Source organism: Amblyomma maculatum, unplaced genomic scaffold, assembly GCF_055883805.1.
Source record: "Amblyomma maculatum isolate TAMU_Amacu unplaced genomic scaffold, ASM5588380v1 scaffold_15, whole genome shotgun sequence".
NCBI classification, from domain to species: Eukaryota; Metazoa; Arthropoda; class Arachnida; order Ixodida; family Ixodidae; genus Amblyomma; species Amblyomma maculatum.
Window position 1 is genome coordinate 10733363 of NW_028146740.1, and position 22853 is coordinate 10756215.

At 49.9% G+C, this 22853-nt stretch overlaps 1 protein-coding gene and 1 long non-coding RNA gene across 2 annotated transcripts; one reads left to right on the forward strand and one right to left on the reverse strand.

Annotated features, from left to right (window-relative positions):
• Nucleotides 1-10456: 10456 nt before the first annotated feature.
• On the forward strand, nt 10457-13432 carry LOC146172029 (uncharacterized). Its single transcript, XM_084586216.1, has 4 exons — nt 10457-10741; nt 10834-11013; nt 11288-11432; nt 12203-13432. The coding sequence occupies exons 1-4, from the start codon at nt 10548-10550 to the stop codon at nt 13268-13270; spliced, it is 1587 nt and encodes a 528-aa protein (XP_084442342.1). The 5' UTR covers nt 10457-10547; the 3' UTR covers nt 13271-13432.
• A 424-nt stretch (nt 13433-13856) lies between these two features.
• LOC146172030 (uncharacterized) lies at nt 13857-16892 on the reverse strand. The gene is made up of 6 exons (XR_014702706.1): nt 16813-16892; nt 15178-15325; nt 14902-15106; nt 14250-14383; nt 13992-14056; nt 13857-13924 (listed from the first exon to the last, which is right to left on the reverse strand). It is a non-coding gene; the product is annotated as an uncharacterized LOC146172030 (long non-coding RNA).
• Nucleotides 16893-22853: the final 5961 nt, after the last annotated feature.

Sequence of the window (22853 nt, forward strand, 5' to 3'; positions counted from 1 at the left end):
CCGCATTTTAAATGAAAATGCGAGTTAGTAGGCGGAAAGAGGAGCATGTAGCTATAACCCAGTGCCCTCCTGGATTAACGAACACATGGTGTAATAATTATAGTGCAGCGAAATCTGCAGAATATTTAAAATATGAGTCGTAGCTATTTTCTAAATTGGATACAATTAACACGCAGGCCATGCTGAGTGTAGAAAAATTGAAGCTCGACCACTTGACGCCAATATTGGATATTTGCAGAAGGTAGACGAAGGCCATATATTGCTAATATACAATAACTATGGCACCTACGTAATTAAGGCCCCGATGAGGTTATATAAAGTCCTGTTGATGCCAGGCATATGGCCCTGGTCTGTCTATATAAGGTCATGACGATGCCATATATGCCCTTTATCAGGCCACATGAGGTCGCGAGGATACCATATATGCCCCTGATCAAGCCATATAAGGTCCCGTTAGCCGTTCAGATATGGATTATATGTTGCATGATATGGCCACATCTGAGCCATATAAGGGCAACATTTTGCACATATATGACCTTATCTGGCCCAGATAAGGACTTATTTGCTGCCTTATATATTTGTATCTGGCAGCATATGTTCCATATCTGAAGCAGATATGGGATTTCCGTAAGGGCTGGGACACTGTGCTACCATTTATAACATACGCATACAACACCGCCCAACAGGAAACAAGTTACAGTCCATTCTTTCTCCTCTATGCCCGGTCTCCTCGACACATCCTCGACACCATCCTCCCGTTCTCCACAGATGACGAACCTGAGATTGCTGAGATCCTGTGCCGGGCTGAAGAAGCCCGCCGGATAGCCCGCCTGAGAACTCTCGCCTCACAAAAGCGCTCGAAATCCCGCTACGACGACCACCATCGCCACCTCACCTACCTCCCTGGAGATATGGTCTGGCTTTGGCGTCCACTAAGGAAGCGTGGCTTAAGTCAGAAACTGCTCGCGCACTATATCGGTCCCTATGTTATCCTCAAGGCAATTAGTGACCTCACCTATCGGATTGCGCGCCTTACCAAAAGTGGCCGACGTTCTTCACGAACTGAGCTTGCCCACGTCGCGCGTCTGAAACCCTGTCATCCTCGTGCTGACGATTGACTCGCCCGTAGGGCTTCGCCTGCGACGGGGGAAGTGTTACGGACTTGTTCTCAAACAGAGCACGCAGGAAGAAAGAAGGAAGAGGAAGAAGTGTGCTCACCCGTTCGACCTTTGTCTTGTGGCACTTGTGTCGTTCCCTAGCGTACTGAACCGACTAGAACGTATCCGTCGCGACGCTAAGGGCGTAACAATATATATATATATATAGGATGCGAGAACATTTAACGTACTTGGCCGCTTAAAAAATTATAGAGCGAAGTGTACGCTTCATTTAAAGAAACATTTTATTGGACTCGACGTTTCGACCAGAAGCTGGCCTTCATCAGGAGTGCGAATGCAAGCGATGCGGGTAGGTTTTATATGCGAAGAGTGGAAAATGAAACAGGTGGCCTAGAGGCATACAATGGCATTGTAGTGATGGCTGGGGTAAAAAGCAGGTGCAGGCGGGGAGTGAAAGGAAGTGCGCAGGTAGGGAGTGCGAGTAAAAAAAAAGAAGAAAAAAGAGAGGGCACATGGAAGGAAGCACAGTAATAGTACAGTAATAGGTATGACCACAGGCGACGAAAGCAGGAATTGTGTGACCTTCATTGTGTGTATGGTGGGGGAGACTCGCATTCCTTTGGTCTACTGGCAGTAAGCTTGACTTGGCAGTTTGTGTGAGTTTGCGGCAGGAATTCAGGGGGTAACTGAACATTGAAGTGGAGAAAGAATACCAGGGCTCTCATTTATACCGGCCTGCAGGGCATTAAATTTAAATATAAAGTACGATTCTCGTTGTTCCCGTTCGCGGTTGCTATGAAAGCCGCTCTGGAGCAGGAAAAATTTTAAGTTTGTCGAATTCGTCACTTTTCTGTTGCAGGTGTTTGGACAGGGGAAGGTGGGGGAGAGATTTGGTGTGCGCGCGATGGTTGTTGAAACGAATTCTGAAGGGGTTCTCGGTATGCCCTATGTATTGCATTTGACACTCGTCACACTCGAGCATATATACCACGTTCCTGGAGTCACAATTCAAATTTCCGCGGATGGAGTGTTTAAAATCAGTGCGTGCTCTTTGCCGTGGTCGTTGTTTGCATGTGTTTGCAAACTTGGCATCTATTCTTTCCGCACGGCATACAACCCACAAAATCTGCTTTATCGACAGTAGAATGTACTATATAATTTTGTAAATTTTTGGTCGTCTGTATGTAACCCGCGGAACCACAGAAAAAATTTTGGAGAGGCGATCACTTTGTTCGATGATGTTAAGTGTTTTTTTAGTATTTTGTTGATGTCCGGAAGGTTGTTTGCGAAAGTTAAGATCAAATTTGAGCGATGTTCATTTTGTGCTGCTGGCCGGCTTTCCCCAAATGTTTCATTGCGATCAATTAATCCTGCTTTTCGGATGGCATTATCAATAATAGTTGGCGGATAGTGCTGGTGTTTCAGAAGCTCGCGCATGCGGTTGGAATTTTCCTCAAAATCTTCTGAGCGTGAGCAGATTCGTTTGAATCTTATTGCCTTTTTCTTCTTTTTTTTTTACTCGCACTCCCCACCTGCGCACTTCCTTTCACTCCGCGCCTGCACCTGCTTTTTACCCCAGCCATCATTACAATGCCATTGTATGCCTCTAGGCCACCTGTTTCTTTTTCCACTCTTCACATATAAAACCTACCCGCATCGCTTGCATTCGCAGTCCTGATGAAGGCCAGCTTCTGGTCGAAACGTCGAGTCCAATAAAATGTTTATTTAAATGAAGCGTACACTTCGCTCTATATGTGTGTGTGTGTGTGTGTGTGTGTGTGTGTGTGTGTGTGTGTGTGTGTGTGTGTGTGTGTGTGTGTGTGTGTGTGTGTGTGTGTGTGTGTGTGTGTGTGTGTGTGTGTGTGTGTGTGTGTGTGTGTGTGTGTGTGTGTGTGTGTGTGTGTGTGTGTGTGTGTGTGTGTGTGTGTATGTGTGTGTGTGTGTGTGTGTGTGTGTGTGTGTGTGTGTGTGTGTGTGTGTGTGTGTGTGTGTGTGTGTGTGTGTGTGTGTGTGTGTGTGTGTGTGTGTGTGTGTGTGTGTGTGTGTGTGTGTGTGTGTGTGTGTGTGTGTGTGTGTGCATATTAAGGTAACTTCCTCCTTGACCTGCACCACTCAGTTACACCCGCTTACTCACTCATTACCCACTCTCAGTTATTCATTATCTAATATGGCCACACTTATTCCTTCCAGTCGCTCGATCTCAGACTTGCATACTTACCAACTCACTCACTCGCTCTCTAGCTCGCTCGCCCTTGTTCACGACAACGAGTTGAACTGAAATTTTGCGCACTCACACAAGTTCGCCTTCGTTCATATTCCGCCGCCTTCTTTATGGCTAGAGGACAAGGAATATCACCAGAAAACTGCCGGTTGGTGACTCTTCCGAGCTTAGCTGCGTTTTGCATCTAACCGGTTTGAGCGAAATCATGCTGTCGGCAGAGGCACTTCTGGCGAGTTCGAAGAGAACACCGCTGCAACGCGTACCCTGGAAATAAGTAACAGCCGTAGGGTGTACTCAAGCCATAATGTTTAACTATCTCTCATGCAGTAGCAACCAATGGGTGCTACACCCATGATGTTCTAGTTTTATATGGCCACTGTTCGCTGTCGCACTGAGATCTGTCTGGTTTCTTATATCGCCTTGTCTTCTTTGCGACTTCGGTGGACGCCTCCCGCTTTCCGATGTCTCTGTGCTGTTCTACTGGTGCACCAAGAGGATAAAAGCTGACAACCTCCATTCTTATTGGCTATTCACAGTGGCAAGAACGGCACCATGTGGCCCGAGGAAATCAGTGTGTGTGGTGGACTGAGCGGGGGGGGGGGGGGGGGGAGGGGGGGCAGGTTGAGTGGAATTTTTGGCGAGAATGGTATACAACTCTCCCCAGAAAGATCAAATAAAAAACTTTACCGTGAGGACTTCGCATACTCGACTTCCAGCAATTCATAGCCTATTCTGAATGAAGGTGAGCCATATATGCAAGAACAGGAATACACACACACACACACATATATATATGTGTGTGTCTGTGTGTGTGTAAAATGAATGAAAAGAAAAAGACCCCGGTCGAAACGTCAAAATAAATTCAAAGTTATGTTTTAAACTCTTGGTGATTCATTCACAAGTTCGCGGGGGTCAAGCGGATGCAGCTAGCACAGAACTGGGTTAAGTGGAGAAATGTGGAAGAGGCCTTCGCCCGGCAGTAGGTATAGTCAGGCTGCTGCTGCTGCTGCTGATGATGATGATGATGATTCATTTTATGCTTAATAATCAGTTGTCATCAACTCTTTATGATATATATATATATATATATATTGTGGGCGATTCCTCTGCGCGAGGGGTACGCAAGACAAACGCACAGCGGGCCGTGAATTAAAAATCTTTAATCTCACAACCGAAGGGGTCCGTCCATGGCGGTGCGGAAGGTCATCGCGGTCGTCGTCTGGGCGGGCAGGCAGCGATCCGCGGGTCGTCTCGGGAGTCAAGAGAGAGCGAGGCGACAGCGTCTGCCTCTTTATAGCCCCAGCGCGGGACCGGTTTTTCCGGAATGAGCAGGGAGAGGGAAGGGGTTAGGCGGCGGCGCATCGGTAGCCGCGGGAAAAGGGCTCCCTTTAAAGGTGGCTGGAGCGGTCCCCACATCTCCCCCCCCCCCCCCCCAGCGTCCACCCGGGTTCCGGCAACAGCCAGGTCATGTCCGAGCCCAGGTCGGCGTGCAATATGGAGGCTTTTAGCCTGGCTCTGGCGGGATTGTTCCGACTGGTTCCTCTCCGGCAGTGGCCCCATCCTCGGAGTCACAGCGCAGCTGGGCTCGGCCACGGATACGCCTGGCAGCGGCCCTGAGCTGCTACTCCGCATTGCTGTCGACCCGTTTGCACGTAGCGCCGTGCTGGATGCACGGGGACCCCTTTGCAGAAGGCGTTTCCGCCCCGGGCACACCTGGCTCCCTGAGGCCCGTACTCCAAGCCTAGGCAGCGGGCTCTGAATCCAGACTCGTTGAAGACGGCCAGGATGGCAGCACTGGTCACGATGATGGGCCACAAACCACTACAAACTGGGGGGGGGGGGGGGGGGGGCTGTTTAAGTGGCCCCTCCTTGAACCATGCGCTGGGTGCGGTTTCCCGCACCAGCGACGGTATTCCTCTGGCTGCTGCATTCTGAAAGAAGCAAAGACGTCAGACAAAGCAGTGCACTATCTTGGTCTTAGGTTATAGCGTCGGTTGCGAACCGGGTTCCTACCTGTACGCCTTACTGCGGGGGAGATCGCTACATCGCCTTCAGCTTCCACCGCTTCGCAGTTATCGTCATTACGAAGGTGGTACGCTTTCAAGTCTGCGACGTGCACTGCACCGGCGGTTTCACCGCTCGTAAATAACCGCAGCTGGCAGGTGAGTGGCAATGTCCGTGCCGTAACTTCGAACGGTCCAACCCACGTGTGTGGTAGCGATGCGGCGAAACCACGCGCTGCGTTACTAAGCGGGTGCGTTCTTTTCAGTATCAAGTCGCCCGTGTTGAAAACGACGTGACGACGACCTTTTTTGCACTGATCCGCTTGCTCCATGCGCGCGATATCGAGGTTTTCACGAGACGCGCGCTGCGCTGCCTCAAGGCGCTCGCGGAGTTTTGCCGCGTACTACGTAAGCGGAGGGGGCGCGAACCCCAGCGCGTCAAGTAGGGCATTCTCTAGCGGAAAAGCGATCTCTTTCCAAAAAATTCAAGTAGGCAGGTGTCATACCCACCGACCTGTTCACGGTTGTTCTAGTGGCGAACGCCAGTTCGGAAAGCCGTGCGTCCCAATCTCTGTGCTGCTCGGTCGTCGCGACCAGCATACTCTTAACATTCCGATTCACTCTCTCGGTTATGTTGCTCTGAGCGTGGTAGGGACTCGTTTTCCTATGGCGGATTTGAAGCGCCCGACAGGAATCAACAAAGACTTTGCTTGTGAAATACGAAGCATTGTCTGTAATCAGGTCGGAAGGGAAATCGAAACGAGTGAATGTCTCCAACAGTTTCTCCCAAATTCGTTCTCACTCAAGCTTCCTAAGGGGCAATACCTCAACCCACTTGGAATAGTGGTCCGTTATTACCAGGATATATTGGTTTCCGCGCGCGGAGCGAGACAGGGGTCCTATGATATCGCACGCAATCACTTGCCACGGATAGTTGCTAACTATACCGGCTTCATCATGCCAGCGGGTTTCCCCGCCCGATGCTTGGCTACCTGGCATACAGGACATGTACGGGCGTAACCCAGCATATCCTTTCTCATACCTGGCTAGGTCGCGACACGGCATAACTTGTCGTAAGTCTTACTGCCGCTGCCACTGCCTGCCAGCGCTGAGTCGTGGTCGTACTGGAGGAATCGTTTCCGCAACTTCCTCGGGACCACGACTCGGAAAGGGGATGCAATCGCCTCTTCCTCGTCAAGTTGGGGGATGTAGCGGAGCGGTAAGCCATCATCACCCAGCAGATACGCGTCGTACTTGCCCTCAGCGTTCCCGGTGCAAGCTGCACTACTCGCAAGCTCTGTCAGCACCCGCTGGCATAGACCGTCTGCTTTCTGGTCCTCAATTAGCTCTTCCCTACTGACCGCTACTCCCCAAGACAGATTTCTCTCTGCCTCGCTTTTTGGTAGGCGAGTAGTTGCCGCGACCAGCTGCTGCGCCTTCTCTCTCGCAGCACAGCGCAGAGCCTCAGTCCGCCTCCTTTCTCTCTTTAACTACGCAGGGCGCGACAGTCGCATCCGCCCTCTCCTCCTCTCCACTAGCGGCGAAGCCGCTTTCAGCAATGCTGGTCGGTGCCTCTGCTGCGCTTCCGCTAGCTTTCCACAAGGCGCGCGATAAAGCATCGGCCACCTTATTCATGCTCCCGCGGCGGTACTCAATGGCGTACGCGTAATAGAGAGTTTTAGAATAGGGGGCCCCAAGCTTTGGGGCCCACAAGGAGCTTGGGGCGTCGAAATGCGCATGCGCAGAACGTAAGGTGCGCTTGGGGTCTTGGGTTAACGCTAGGGGCGGCCCCTATTTTTCGGAAATAGCGTTCGCCCCAAGCCTCCGTCGGGTCGCTTGGGTTACGGCAACATGGCGGCGTTCGGCCAAGCGGTTCACGGAAAACGAAATGCCAAAGAAGCTAATGCTATGTCTCATGATGCCCGCACAACCAAATTTTAGCGATAAAACGCACTATATTTTCAGATTGCTTCCGGATTTACCGAGCTGCTAGGCTTAGCGAGTTCACCTCCTCTGGTTGCCATGGGGACCAGACTGCGGCAAGCGCGGAAGGTTCAAATTAGGTTTCCCGGTCTCGGCCTGGATTGACAATTGGCCGATTTCGTCTTGTCTGACGAAAACGGTTTATATAGCCGGTATTCTTAAGATAGTGTTTGCACAGTAATAGTACTTTTTGACGAATAAGATAGCGTTGTTGGCTTTTATATATTAAAATGCTTTTCTTTGGCTACCGTCGTGGCGCTGCAATCGACGAACGCAAGCCCGGCTCCGCTGCGTCGGGAAAACCCCTATTCTAAAACTCGCCGCTCGGCTAGCACGTTGCGCTGCCGCGCGCTATTTCCTTGGGGGCCCCAAGCCTTAAGTCCCCCTATTCTAAATCTCCCTAATGTTGCAACGTCGGCGCCCATCTCGCGAGTCTGCCTGCGGCGTTTTTCAGCCTCTTTAACCACGAAAGTGCCTGGTGATTTGTCTGCACGGTGAAAACAGCTCCGTCTAGGTACATGTCGAACTTTGACAATGCGAACATTATCGCCAGGCATTCCTTTTCGGTCACGGAGTAATTCCGCTCCGCCGATGTGAGCGTGCGGCTTGCCCTCGTGTTCCTGCAACAAAACAGCTCCTACGCCGGCATCACTAGCATCTGTCTGCAAGACAAACTGCTTGTTCAGGTCGGGGAGGCGCAAACTAGCGGTGTTTGCTATCGCGCGAGCCAAGGCAACAAAAGCGTTGTTCTGTTCCTTGCCCCAGACCCACTTCGAGCCTTTACGCAACAGCTGGTTCAATGGCCTAGCGAGCTCCGAACAACTGGGGATGAATTGTCTGTAGAAAGCAACCATTCCCAAAAACCTCTGCAAGCTTTTCACATCCGTCGGGCGGGGGTAGTTCAGAATTGCCTTCAGTTTGTCATCGTTCGGTCTCAAAGTGCCATCATCAATCACAAATACCAAGAGGTTCACTCTCTTTGATGCCAACTGCACTTTCTTTGGGTTGATCGTTATATCCGCACGTCTCATTCTTTCAAGAACGGAATTCAAGTGAATGAGATGCTCTTCGAACGACTGTGAGAATATCACGACGTCGTTGAGGTACGCCATCGCGTAGTTGAACCCTGCATCGCCCAGCACGATGTCCATCAATCGCATGAACGTGCTCGGTGCATTAGACAAACCAAACGGGAGTCGAGTATATTCGAAGAGCCGGCGGTGACAGGTGAATGCGGTTTTCTGAATGTCACCTTCCGCCACCTCAATCTGCAGGTACCCTCTGCTTGCATCCAGGACTGTGAAGAACCTTGCGTTCCCTAACGCGTACATCCTCGATCGACTGGAAAGGGTACGCAACCGTAGGCGTCAGTGAGTTGAGCTTTCAATAATCAACACACAGCCTGACCGAACCATCTTTCTTTGGCGCTAGAACCACTGGGGACGCCCAGGGACTTTGGGAGGGTCTCACCGCGCCAGTATCAATCATCTCGTCAAGGGCGCTGTTGAGAAGCTGTCTCTTATGTGCGCTTAACGGCCGCGGGTTACACCTGAAAGCGCGCGCATCACCCGTTTCAATATCGTGCTGAAGCACATCGGTTCTGCCCGGTTTTTCTGTGAAGCAATCCCAAAACGGGAGTAACGTTTCCACAAGCCTTCGGTGCTGACTACCGGATCCTGAGAAGGACGCGATAATTGCGTCTAATGGGCTACCATTCAGCATCGCGGGGGAGCCGTCTACCACACAAGCGTGGACGCTCGTCCGCTGGTCTATGCAGTCCTGTTTGGGTGCGCTGACAAAAGCAATGAGGGGGGTGAAGGAGCTGTAGCGATAGTCGTTCTCCCCCATGTCAAGCACAATGCCTTCGCTCGAAAGAAAATCTCTTACCAGAATAACTGGTATGGCTAAGCCGGACAGATAGACGAAGCGATGCCTCCGCTTTCTGCCGTCAAAGCGCACGACCAGATGCACCGCTCCCTCCGCTTTTGCCGTGCCGGCTGCCAAGCTCAAAGGGGTTTCGGCTGGCTTGACACGGATGTTACATCTACGGCAGGCCTCGAACACGTCGTCACCGACCAGTGACAGCGTTGAGCCCGTGTCAACGAGTGTAGAGTAGATTTGACCAGCTAACCACACTAGCATAAAAGGGCTCGAGCGCGACAACATTCCTTGCGCTCTACAGGCGAGGGGGACAAAAGCCTCTGCGCCGCCGGTGCGGTCGCCCGGTGCCGCGGCGTGGGAGTACATTTCCCCTTTTCCGCCGTGGCTATACCACGAAGTTCTCCCGCTGAGGGCGACAGGCTGGTGTTTGCCAAGTCTGGTGTGCCAGGTGCGCCGCTGCATTTTCGCGCAGTGTTCCAGGCCTTCACGAGGTGCTCGCACGAGTCCGCAGGGAGGTCTGGTTTCACCTAAGCCGTGAGCAGCGTCACCTCAGCGAGCAAGGATTCACAGACACGTGGAGCAGGCCACCGATTATTTGCGAGGTTTCTGGGCGTACCATAACAGTGTCAATATGAAGCCCTTTAAAGTTACAGTCGTCCTTCAGGACATCCGAGGTCTAAGGAAGGTCCGGTCTCCCTGTGTTCGGCCTGCTGTCACAGCGGGGACCTTAAACGCAGTTGGCATAGTGTTCGGTGACTGCTGTGTGCGTGTCACCACACGACTGCCCCCTTGCCAGGGTACGGCCGTCATCCCGAATCAAAATCCTCCTCCCCCCGGACATCCGGGAGGAGGGGTAGGTACCGGGGATGATGTATGAATGATGACGGGCAGATAGGTTATGTGAGACCTTGAGGTGCGGCGCCTTCTGGAGCCAAACCTCCTCCCATCTGACAACGGTACCAATTATCGCCGCCGGCGGCCCGCGTTTCCCTGCATACGCCTTACTTTACACTCGCGTGCCACGTGGCCCGGCTGGTTGAAATTCCAGCAAAGCCGATCGTTCCCCTGCCGCGCGGTCGGGGGATACCGCGTTAACGAAACGGTTGGGGACGTCTTTCCCCTCTCTCCACGCCTATGCGGACATCACTGACGAGCCCAGCTCGATGCCGCAGCTCGAACGCGTACGGGTCAAGAGCGCGAGGAATAGCGGAGCCTTCCGCTGGCCTTTCCTGCCCTATAGGCTCCGTGCGCTGCAGCTTTGAGCCGGACAAGTGGCGCCACCTGTAATACGCGGCGTAACTTTCGCGTCGTCTCGGAGCGGCCCGTCTCACTGCAGTCAGCATGGCGTCTCGCTCGGACAGCGACAAGCCGCCGACGAAAAAAGGCGGCACCGTTTATTGCTGCGTGTACGGTTGTCACAATAGCTACAGAAACGTTGCAGGCAAGGTCCCGAAAATCAAGTTCTATGGATTTCCATGGAAGCCCTACGAGAAGGAGCGACGGGAGCGGTGGATCAGAGCAGTACGACGTGCAAGGTAAACAAGTGGCCATTTCGTCTTCTAGAGTCGATTTTGGCTGTCTCCAAGGTTACAATTGGAATAATACAGCATTTATTTCTATTTATTAGTGCGGACGGCGGACTGTGGCAACCAGTGAAGGGCCAAACACGCATATGTAGCGCCCACTTCGTGGGCAACGAGAGAAGTTCTGCGGCACACCACCCTGCCTACATTCCAACAATATTCCCTGCTTGCTATGGGAGAGACGATGGCGCTGGGCCCGAAACGAAGCTCCAGAGATACCAGCGGTAAGTTTTAATCCAGCCGATGATGCGTAGGCTTTAATATACAGTGCTTTGTAAGAATGCAGAATTATGTGTGCTGACACGGCAGCAACAGGGAGGGGGACAAAATGCACGGGACGAGTTTTGGGTCGTCCTCGCGAGGTCCTGTCGGTGTTATGCCGTGCATTTCCTAGTCTTTGCGCTCAATCGTCCTCGCGATCTGGACGAGCCCATACGAAGTGTCGCAGTTTTATGTTTTGCTGAACAGCCATCTGCATTCTTTAACATTTTTTCTTAGGTTTCAACGACGCGGATCAGCGGGTGCGGCACAGGTGTCAACGGATTCAGACTCCGTAACCGGCACCTCGTGTCGCAGTCTGGCCCACGGTCCCGATGAGGAACAATTGGAAGGGTCAGAAGAAAGCGTTACGTTTGTATCCGTGGTAAGGACCTCATTTATTGAATCCCCTCAGATGTATGGTTTATAAAATTTAACGTCCCAAAGCGACTCAGGCTATGAGGGACGCCGTAGTGGAGGGCTCCTGTAATTTCGACCATGTGTGGTTCTTCGACGTGCACTGACATCGTACAGTACACGGGCGCCTTAATTGCGTTTCGCGTCCATCCAAACGCGGCCGCGGCGGCTGCGACTGAACCCGCGTCCTCGGAATCAGTATCTCAAATGTTAACCCATGCTATATGTAGGCTGTTATTTTTATGCGCGGCGGCGTGATTATACAGTATGCATTTACGGATTCTAAACTGTTGGCCAAACGCCACCCAATGGGACAATAAAATCGTTCACCAACTGGTTTAGTTTTCATTATTGCTTTTTCCTTATCACTGCATGTCTGCTGAAGCAATTTGAATATGTTCTTTGGTTTTTGTTTGCTGTTTTAAAACAAATTTTTGTGCTGGTATATTTAGTGGTTTGAATCTGAAGGAGAGTTTAACTTTGTAAAAGAAAGAAAATATAGAGAGCCAGCACCAGGGCACCCTAGCTAGTGCAGCTGTGCACAACCATGGCAGTTTTCTTAGTATTGTTACCTTCGCTTTCGTGTGTATCTTTATGTGCTCAGTGTTATGCAAGTGTGTCCCCAACAGCGCTCATACTCTGTTCTAACCAATGCTGTTAATTTCTTGCTATAGCTGGACAATGGAGTTATTAGTATTGGTTAATAAAGATTGATTGTGCACGTGTTATATTTTTCAGGCGACTCAAACAAACACGGTTCTACCTGAAGGCCAGTGCAACATGTTCCTCTCAGTGACATCACATGGCTCAGCCTCAACGCAAGTGTCACACACAAGCACAACAGATATAGCTGTGCAGGCAGTGCCAGCCACAACATCCACAAGCACTGGAATAGAGGAGAGAAGCTGTGTATTCCTTGGATATGACTCGCTGAGGGAGAGAGCAGATGCGTTTAAAGAACTGTGTGGCGTTAGCACCAATGTATTTGCCTTACTGATGTTTGTTCTTTCACCCATAGTAGCAAGGCGAATCGATGTTCCAGTTCCACAGAAACTTGTAATTTTTCTTATGAAACTGAAACTTGGCATCTCCTTTGCTAGCCTTGGTGTTCTTTTTGGGCTTCACCGGACGGCAGTAAGCCGTATATTTTATTTTGTCTTGAGCAACTTGTTAGCTGCAATGAAGGAATGGATCCCAGAACCGTCACTTGCCACCGTGCAAGAAACAATGCCAGCATGTTTCAAGATCCACTATCCTCGCTGCCGTTACATCATAGATTGCACAGAAATAAGAACTGAAGAGCCACCTACTGTTGAGCAAAGGCGGGCACTGTTTTCACACTATAAGGGTGGCTACACTTTGAAGTTTTTACTAGGAATTTTGCCAAATGGTGTAGTGACATTTGTCTCCGAGGCCTATGGTGGTCGCGCATCGGACACTCACATCACACTTGAGTCAGGGTTCCTTGACAGGATTGAGCCGGGCGACATAGTGCTAGCGGACAAGGGCTTTCCAGGCATTAGAGCACCCGCTGCAGGTCAGAAAGGCATTGTTGTATTGCCCCCTTTTTCAAAAGGAAATGTACAATTTACATATGAGGAACTTCAGGAAACATACAATGTAGCCCAGGTGCGCATACATGTCGAAAGGGTAATCCAGCGTGTGAAAACGTTCAATATCCTCAATACAAGGGTACCTACTGAACTGATTCCCCACATGAGCAATATTATGCGGATGTGTTGTATTCTGGCCAACCTACAGCCACCAATCTTTAGCGGCCAAAATACTGACAATGCAGATGAGTGACGAGATCTTAAGCCAGTCATAGTGTGGATGGAAAATGAGCCCAACCATGTGTTCAGCTGAACATTTCCAGAACCTCTCAGTGAGCCCAGGAAACAATGTTGTCCAATGTCATGAAGTGTACATAGACGAATTCACTGCAATAAATCTTACTTTCATTATCAACCCTGTTTTTAATTGTGCCCGTGCTGCAAGAACCCAACACTTCACAGACAAACAACATAAAATTATGTGGACTGGATATTACGCCTGAACATTTGGTCGTGACAAGTTTGTCAGCTGTTTTAAATAATACTTGAAATAGTATGCTTGAAGCTTAGGTATGTACTCGGAGAGAAATTTTTCATCCTTCTTGACAGTTATGCTAACACTTTGCTTTTCTGAGTACACAAAAAAAAGCGCTTCATCAATATTTAAAACATACAATATAATCATCACCTGTGTGAAATATGGGTGACTTTTTTTTAGAGTCAACTTTCCATTGACATAGTGGATGTATTTAACATAGCTAACTTCTTGCTCTGCATCAATAAGCTTTGAGTTCCTGAGAGAAAAGGGGCATTTGATTTCAACAACACGAGTTGTATTGCTGGCTACAAAGATGCCATCCGGGCTGCAGCACAACCAGGGTTGTTCCGGGTGTATAACCAGTCCGACCTGCAGAAAGAAACAAATGGAAGGAATTAGGAAACGTGTCAGTCTTCTTGAACACATATGGAATTACCTCATGAACTGGAACTCGCAGGAGCGTAGAGAGCTCCTTTCTTGCCACGTCTTCTGTATTCTTACCTGCAAAATGAGAAAAATTGACTAGTACTTTTCGGTAAGATTCATAAAATTTAGATTTTACTTTAAGGGCACCTTTAAAGTGTGCACTAGATAACGCAATATATACAATTAGCCTTTTTTACGAACAAAGTCACAACGAGACTGCCTATTTATACTTGCATGTTCTACTTGTACGGAGTGTGCTGCTGCTTACCGTAGGTGGTGGCAGCAGTTGCAAAGGCCCTCGGCGTAACCAATGCATGTGCAAGAGCCTCGAACTCTGCCTCTCTTGTCTTTATTCTGTGAGCAATGGAGCTTGTAATCCGAAGAATCCTCTCCTGATGCCACCTGATGTAGTATCAAGAACAAGTTAGTGCCAGGAAGAAAGTTCAGCAACGCATGAAAGCAAATAACAAACCTTTTTACTTTTCCTTGGCCCCTAGTTGTCAGTTCGATTTCGATAATTTCATTTATGCTTTTTTGCACGAACTTCTCATAAAACATTTTCTCGCTGTCCGCCAGCGCAGACATGTCACACTTTGTAATTCTGAGAGGCAATGTACTGGTGATTTCCATCATGCCATACGTGGCGCGCCCGTTTTCCATAATTGCTCTCATGAGCTCAGAAGCTGCGATACCGGCTACCTCTTCAACTGCACCGGACGACACGGCCCCACATTCTTCGACTGCATCGCCCTCAATGCACTGCAGCACATCTGTGAAGGCGCACCTAACGTCCGGAAATTGGACATGAACGTCAGACGCGGACAGTGCCTTAAGCACTGGTACAGGCATGGGGCGACCTGGGTGGACGATTCCAATATGTTATTCGATGGATCTCCTCATACAGCATTTATTTTTCTTACCTGGGAAAAGATCCTTAATCTGTTTTTTGGTATCCAGGGTTGGCCGCGAAGAAGGCTTGAGCCACGCGCACGGTAGGTCTGTACAAGATGTATGCATGGAGTTGTTCACGAACACGGCGAGCGCCGCTGCGTGCTTGCACCATCCTCGGCATCCCGCCTTGCACGTGCAGCTGGCATCAACAATATGTCTTGGCTGCGCAGACAACTGCAAGTGCACAGCACACGTTTTCACGCTCATGCAACGAATAAATAAAACGTCTCGTGAACTGTGCTTACCGTCAACCGCACGTCGTAATCAACGCACTTCATTTGCGCAATGCATCTTCCGGCGACGTCGGACGGCCCTCCCGCACATGAAACTTCTTCTCTCACGCCGTAAACATGGTTCCCGGCGTAGAGGTTGTTGCCGCGCTTGACGCTGCATCTTTTAAAATATTCTTCAATGTTTTCAATTGGCCGGAATCCGCAAAACAACACTCGCGGTTGGCTCCCTGCAGCCATGTCGAAACGGCCGCCACAGCAGCCGGCCAGTAGCGCGGGCAGACAGCAACGACGGGAAAGTGCCCGGCGCAGCCTGGAGGTGGCGCTAGTTGTTCCAAATCAGTGGCGCCCCCATACCAGCGCACGAGGCCTATACCGTCATTACGTCTACGCCTCTGGCGTGCGGAGCGCGGAGTCTTGGCCTCCGGCCCAGGCGCATCGCGGCTCTAGCGATTCGGCTGGCCTGGGGGGTGGCTGGTAGCGCAATTCAGCGAGTAAATCCGCCTGCACTACCTTCGCTTCCTGTGCTAGGGCCTCGAGGTTTGCAAAACCACGTCCCCGCAAATACGGCTTGATGCGCGGATAGCATTGCCTGATCACGCGCGCGACCTGTTCAAGATCGGTTTCCGTGGGATCTGCCCTCTTGTAGAGCTCCTGCATTGCGCTTACATACTCCAGGAGGCTCTCCTCTGGGTGCTGTGTGCGCAACGCTAGCTCCTCAAGCATCCGGCGCTCGTAATCGGGCGGCAAGAACTCGGCGCGGAAGCGATCTGTGAAGTCTGCCATCGACTGGAAGGCCGGCTGGCAGCGTCGCCATCGTGCCGCGCTCTCAACAAGTGCTACGGGAATTACCTGCGCTAGCACCTGGTCGTCTGGGGAACCCAGTACCGTCTGAAAATCCTCGAGTTCTTGTAAGACCTGGTGGACTGACTTCACGTCCGTGTAGCCGGAAAAGGAGGGGACCTCTACATTTATCCGCGGACGCGAGGCTGTCGCCGCAGCTGCGGCTTGGTTGGCGCTAGCCACCGAACCGAGCTGACGGGTGAACACAGACAATATTTCGTTCACTGCCTCATGAGGGCGGCCGCATCGGTAACCTCCGCAGACTATACCGCGTCCCTTACCTCACTTCCGGACGCACTGGCGTCTGAAGCGGCGGCCCTATCTGGCACGTCTTTTCTCGAAGGCATTGCACTCAACAACTAAGGCCGGCCGGGAGCCGCAGAACAACTGCACGCGCACGACTGCCGCCTAGCCCGCATCAGAAGGCTAGTCACAAAGGCTAATCGCGGCGACAACTCTCACGGCTATGTGCAACATATGTAAAAAAAAATTAAAACAGAGACCGCCCGACACTAAAAAACATACACATAACCCAAAACAAAATTAAAACACTGCACAAACACCGCTATACTACACTCCGCCTCATATACACACACGCTAACCCTAAATTCAAAATGGCGCCACGCCTATCACACAAAGAACCGACCCGTCGTGAGCCTTGCCGTGCGCTCCCACGTCGGCAAAGAAATCTTCCACATGGGTGCTAATTCAGCCCCAGCTGGGTGCCAGTTGTGGGCGATTCCTCTGCCCGAGGGATGCGCAAGACAAACGCACAGTGGGCCGTGTAATAAACATCTTTAATCTCACATCCGTCCATGGCGGTGCGGAAGGTCATCGGGGTCGTCGTCTGGGCGGGCAGGCAGCGATCCACGGGTCGTCTCGGGAGTGAAGAGAGAGCGAGGCGACAGCGTCTGCCTCTTTATAGCCCCCGCGCGGGACCGGTTTTTCCGGAATGAGCAGGGAGAGGGAAGGGGTTAAGCGGCGGCGCATCGGTAGCCGCGGGAAAAGGGCTCCCTTTAAAGGTGGCTGGCGCGATATATATATGTATATATATATATATATATATATAATGGCCGCACAGCAACCATAGTTCTGCGCTAAAGAACATGCTAAAATTCCAATTGAGAACGATATCTCCTTGCCCGCAGCGGTAAGGAGATATCTCAGCAGTGCTATTTACAGCTTGCTTAGAGTGTATTCAAAGGCACGGATGGAGCAGTTACAAGCATCAGGGTCGATGGAGAATATCTCAGTAATCTGCGATTCGCTGATGACATTGCCTTATTGAGTAACTCAGGGGACCAACTGCAACTAATGATAAACGATCTAGGCAGGAGAAGAAGAAAGGTAGGCCAAAATATTAATATCCAGAAGACTACGGTAATGCAGAACAGCCTGGGAGATGAACAGCAGTTTAAAATAGGTAGCGAAGCGTTGGAAGTGGTAGGCGAATATGTCTACTTAGGACAGGTAGTGACCGCAGATCTGGACGACGAAAGGTAAATAACTAGGAGAAAATGATTGTGATAGAGCGTATTAGGAAGTACTCAAACATTATGACTAGCAGCTTACCAGTATCACTCAAGAGGAAAGTGTATAACAGTTGCATATCCTACCGGTACTGACCTATGGGGCTGAAATATGGAGGTTAACGAAATGGGTTATAGGGAACTCAAGCTGGAGTTTGCTCCGTGACGCCAGCGCTCGGTTTCTAGAGGAGCGGAGAGGAACTACAAAACCTACCGGCAGCTGCACCCGCGCTGCGCACGGCTGCCTGCGGAGTCTGCGCAGCCCGCTCGCTCGCTCGGGAGCGCGTGCCACGGCCAGCCGCCCATGCACATGCAGGATAGTGAGGAGGAGGGTGCATGGTCGCGTGCCGGTTGGTGAGCTTACTTTTCATTTGTGCCTGCTCACTTGAAAGAGGCCCATTCAACTTTGTGAACAGATGTTTTAGATGCCCCCCCCCCCCCCCTCCCCAACTATGTGAACGAAAGTAAACGTCGATACCCGTAATGACCCATTCGCTACAGCAGTGTGAAGAATACACAGGATGCTACCGGCGCGTTTTGGACACGTTCCCTACAAAGGCACAAAGCATGCCGCCTTTGGTTCATGCCGGCCAAGGGGAGTTCGCTGCTGCGGCGCTGCCATTCGAAATGAATGACCTTTAACGATGAGGGCTTCCTAACAGCCTGGGTCACTGACGAGAAGCCGAGGCATGCGTTTTTGTGTCAGTTTGCTCTCTCCACCAGAAGAAGAGCGAGGCAATGCCTCACGACTTTCCATGCAGACGGGGACATCTCTCCGCGGAAACCTTTGTCTTCTTAATTGCACATCTACGCTGTGAGATTCCTAGTTCAGTTATCCCCTCTAGTGAGTGCGCAGTTTTGAGCGCCCGAAGCAGGATCGGGTATGAAGATAGAATGATTGACATATATCTGTTTCTTGAGGCCGACTCGGTTCCGCGATGGCCGCTGCGGCACTGCCAGTTACAAACAGATGTACGAGAATCGAGCGGTATGAGATACCTAAAAAAAAAAAAAAAAAAAAAAAGCCGACAACCATCCCGTTACCATTCCCACACAAGCTTTGCGGAAAAAATCATGTTTTTTCATTCTGGTTCTTTTTTTTTTTTTTTTGCCCCCTTTGTTTGTTGGAGCGCGACGGCGGCCAGAACGCAGCCGGAGGAGGAGAGAAACAACCATGCGCGCGCGCGCGCAAACACGCGCTGGAATGCAGCGCGGAGCAGACGACAACATACTTTTCAATGCGGCGGAGAGAAGACGACACGGCCGGGTCTCGATGAAGGGCGTTAAACCAAAGGAAATACAGCGCTAAGTTTTAGACGAACCACGCAGAAAGACGGACGGGACAGGCGCTAACTCCAATTAAGTTTATTGAAAGATTCATGTGCACATATATAACCCGAAGACAGTGAACGCTTGCGCATGTCCCTAAAGTAAGAAGGAAAAAAAAAACCATTCAGAAAAAACACCCTAAGGTAAAAACCTTCTCATAATCTCGTATTTTTTAACAATCTGTGTTCGCTTTCGCGTAAAGATACAGAAGTCGTGCTGACACACTTACCCCCCCTCTCTTTGATAAAAAAGGCTTCTGCGAGCTCGCGAGCTAATCTGTCTTTACTTCTGGTTAGAATTTTAATCTCTCCAAATCGTGGTTCACAGATTTTTTTATTAAACTTAGTTGGAGTTAGCGCCTGTCCCGTCCGTCTTTCTGTGTGGTTCGTCTAAAACTTAGCGCTGTATATTCTTTGGTTTAACGCAATGTCACACCAACTAGCCCAGCAAGAGATACTGTTGACCGAACTCCATGAAGGGCGCTGACGGTGGATGGATGGATTAGCACTAGGTGCCCACGGCAAAACTACAAATGAGGCGGTACAGGGAGATATGGGCTGGGCATCTTTCGAAGTACGGGAAGCTCAGAGTAAAATATTATATGAGGAACGCCTGAGGAAATTGGACAGTAACAGATGGGCAGCTAAGGTATTTAAACCTGTCTCACAATGGAGGAAAAGAACTAGGAAACTAACTAGTAAGTATGCTAGTAACAAGGACGGAGAAATAAAGAGCATTAAGCAACAGGTGAAAAACACAGAAGGTAAAAATTGGATAAATTCGATGAAAAAAAAAAAAAAAAAAACAGAGTGTGGAATTATACCGAAAGTGGAAAATGCAGATCAGGAAGGAAGATTTCTTTGATAACTCAAGAGGCAGTGCCCTACTTTTTGAAGCTAGATCAGGGTGCCTTAGAACACGCAGCTACAAAAAGAAGTTTAACAATGGAGATGACGCATGTGCTGTATGTGGAAACTCCTGTGAAACAATTGACCATATTATACTCGAATGCAATGGTATCCATCCGGAAGTTGATGCAGGCGCAGTCACTGTTCCTGAAGCTCTGGGGTTTAGAGATAACAGTGGCCGGGTGAATAAACCGGCGGTGGAAATTAGCAAAAAACGGCTGGAAGATTGGTGGCTTAAAAGCAGAGAAGTGACATAATGTTAGTAATGTAGGAGCAAAATTTAATAAATAGAACGATGGTTTAGTTAACCATTCTAAATCAATAATTAAGATATATGGAGAAAAATGAGCATGATAGCTACTGCTACCACCCCGTTTCAAAGGGGGCGCTCCTATATTCCATCCATCCATCGATGGATGGATGGATGGATGGATGGATGGATGGATGGATGGATGGATGGATGGATGGATGGATGGATGGATGGATGGATGGATGGATGGATGGATGGATGGACGGACGGACGGACGGACGGACGGATGGATGGATGGATGGATGGATGGATGGATGGATGGACGGACGGACGGACGGACGGACGGACGGACGGACGGACGGACGGACGGATGGATGGATGGATGGATGGATGGATGGATGGATGGATGGATGGATGGATGGATGGATGGATGGATGGATGGATGGATGGATGGATGGATGGATGGATGGATGGATGGATGGATGGACGGACCGACGGACGGACCGACGGATGGACGGACGGACGAACGGACGGATGGATGGATGGATGGACGGATGGATGGATGGAATATAGGAGCATCCCCGTTGAAACGGGGTGGTAACAGTTGCTATCATGCTCGTTTCTTTCCCTATGCCTTATTATAGTTTTAGATCGGTTAAGCATAGTATCGTTCTATTTATTGAATTTTTTTATGCATTACTAACTTTATGTTACTTTTCTGCTTTTAAGCGACCAATCTTCCAATCGTTTTTTGCTAGCTTCCACTACAGGTTCATTCACCTGGCCACTGATATCTCTGAACCATAGGGCCTCAGGATGAGTGACTGTGCCTTCATCGACTTCCGGATAGATACCATCACATTAGAGTATAAGATGGTTAATTGTCTCTGTGGATTTACCACATACTGCATATGTGTCATCTTCATGGCTAGATTTATTTTTGTAGCTGCTTGTCTAAGTCCTTAGCTTCAAAACGTAAGGCACTTCCTCTTGAGTTATCAAAGAAAGCTTCCTTCCTGATCTGCCATTTCCACTTTCGGTATACTTCCACACTCTGTTTCTTTTCCATACAATTTATCCCATTTTTACCTTCTGTGTTTTTCACCTGTTGCTTAACGATCTTTATTCCTTCGTCCTTGCGAGCAACATACTTACTGGTTAGTTTCCTAGTTCTTTTCCTCCATTGTGAGCCAACGCTTTTTAGGTACAGGTAATTAAATGCTTTAGCTGCCCACCTGCTGCTGTCCAATTTCCTCAGGCGTTCCTAAATATTTTATTTTGAGCTTCCCGTATGTCGAAAGATGCCCAGCCCATATCACCCTGTACCGCCTCATTTGTGGTTTTGCCGTGGGCACCCAGTGCTAATCGTCCAACGGCTCTCTGATTTATTTCTAATGTCGACTTTACCTTTGCTTTTAGACACAAAACCGCATTTCCGGAAGTAAACCCGGGCACAATAATTTCTTTTCAAATACCCCTCTACACCTGATACCTGTTGTATCCCCAATATGCCCTATGCTTCATTATCCCGGCATTTCTTCGCACTTTTGCCCTAAGTGATTGCTCATGCTTTTCAATGTATGCCAATCCTTCGTTTACCCATACCCCGAGATATGTATATTCTGTCACTCTGGGCATTTCATGGCCTTGCATTTTAAGACCCTGATCAGTTGAGCCGTTGAAAATCATCAGACCCGACTTAACTGCGCTAAAACTGAAGCCTAGGGCGTCCTCTTCGTCTCCGCAATACTTAACTTTAGAGTTTGCAATTCTTCCAGACTCTCGGCTAGCAGCACAATATCGTCTGCATACATCAAACAGGGGAGGCGCTGCTCTACCGCCTTTCCGCCTAATCTATATGACAGGTTAAAACCTAGGTTACTGTCTTGTATCCTCCGTTCCAGGTTTATTATATAAAGCATGAACAGCAGCGGTGATAGAGGAAGCCTTGTCTTAGTACCTTGACAGCTTCCGTTCTTCTTATCCCTTACTCTTAGCCCCCCTGATTTCTTTCCCGCAGTGGCCATAATCGAGGGTTTACAGCAAACGCCGTTTCCAGCGCCATGCCGTCGTACATGCTCTGAAAACTCGGGGAGCTTCGTCGTCGAGTGGGGTCGTACTGCATCGAATTATGTATCAGCCTTGAGTCGCAACGCTTCCCCGTTGACTCCCGCGGACGATGTCTATGCTGAAACAACCTCATGTTATAAAACAATCATGGATGGAATCCATAAATCTCCGTTAAAAATGCCATCGTTTTATATATCTCATTCACAAACTGAGAACCTAACAAGGTAACAGCGGACATTAGTTATCTCAAGACGGCGGACACAAAGGAAGCATAAAAGCGAGCCTTCTCTGACAAGCGCTTTTTTAAAAAACACCTGTGGAGTACATCCTTCGGGAATTTGGGTGTACAAGCTTAACGTGAGTGAAAATGGTACGCCAGGTGCAGTGAAAATATAACGCGTGAAAAAAAGAAATTGACGTAACGTCGAGTCGTCTCTGCTGGCGACGTCAACCCGGAGGCATTCGCTCCGTTACGGCGACAACCCCTCACCGCCGTGCCGAACTGAAACCGGCGAAATAGCTTCCTCCGCGCGCCTCTCTTTGTTCATTCTCTTTTCCCCCTTTCTTCTCGGCTTTGCATCCTCTTCGCCAATTCTCTCTGCTCTCTATCGAGCCCCACTTCCTCTACGGAAAGAAGGTTAGAGGCGAGGCATCAGAAAGGAAAAGAAACACAACGGACGGAAACGAGGATCGCAGCGCCACCCTCCGACTTCCGGCCGCCCGATCACTTGCTATCCGGAGCCACCTTGCGGAGAAAGTGCG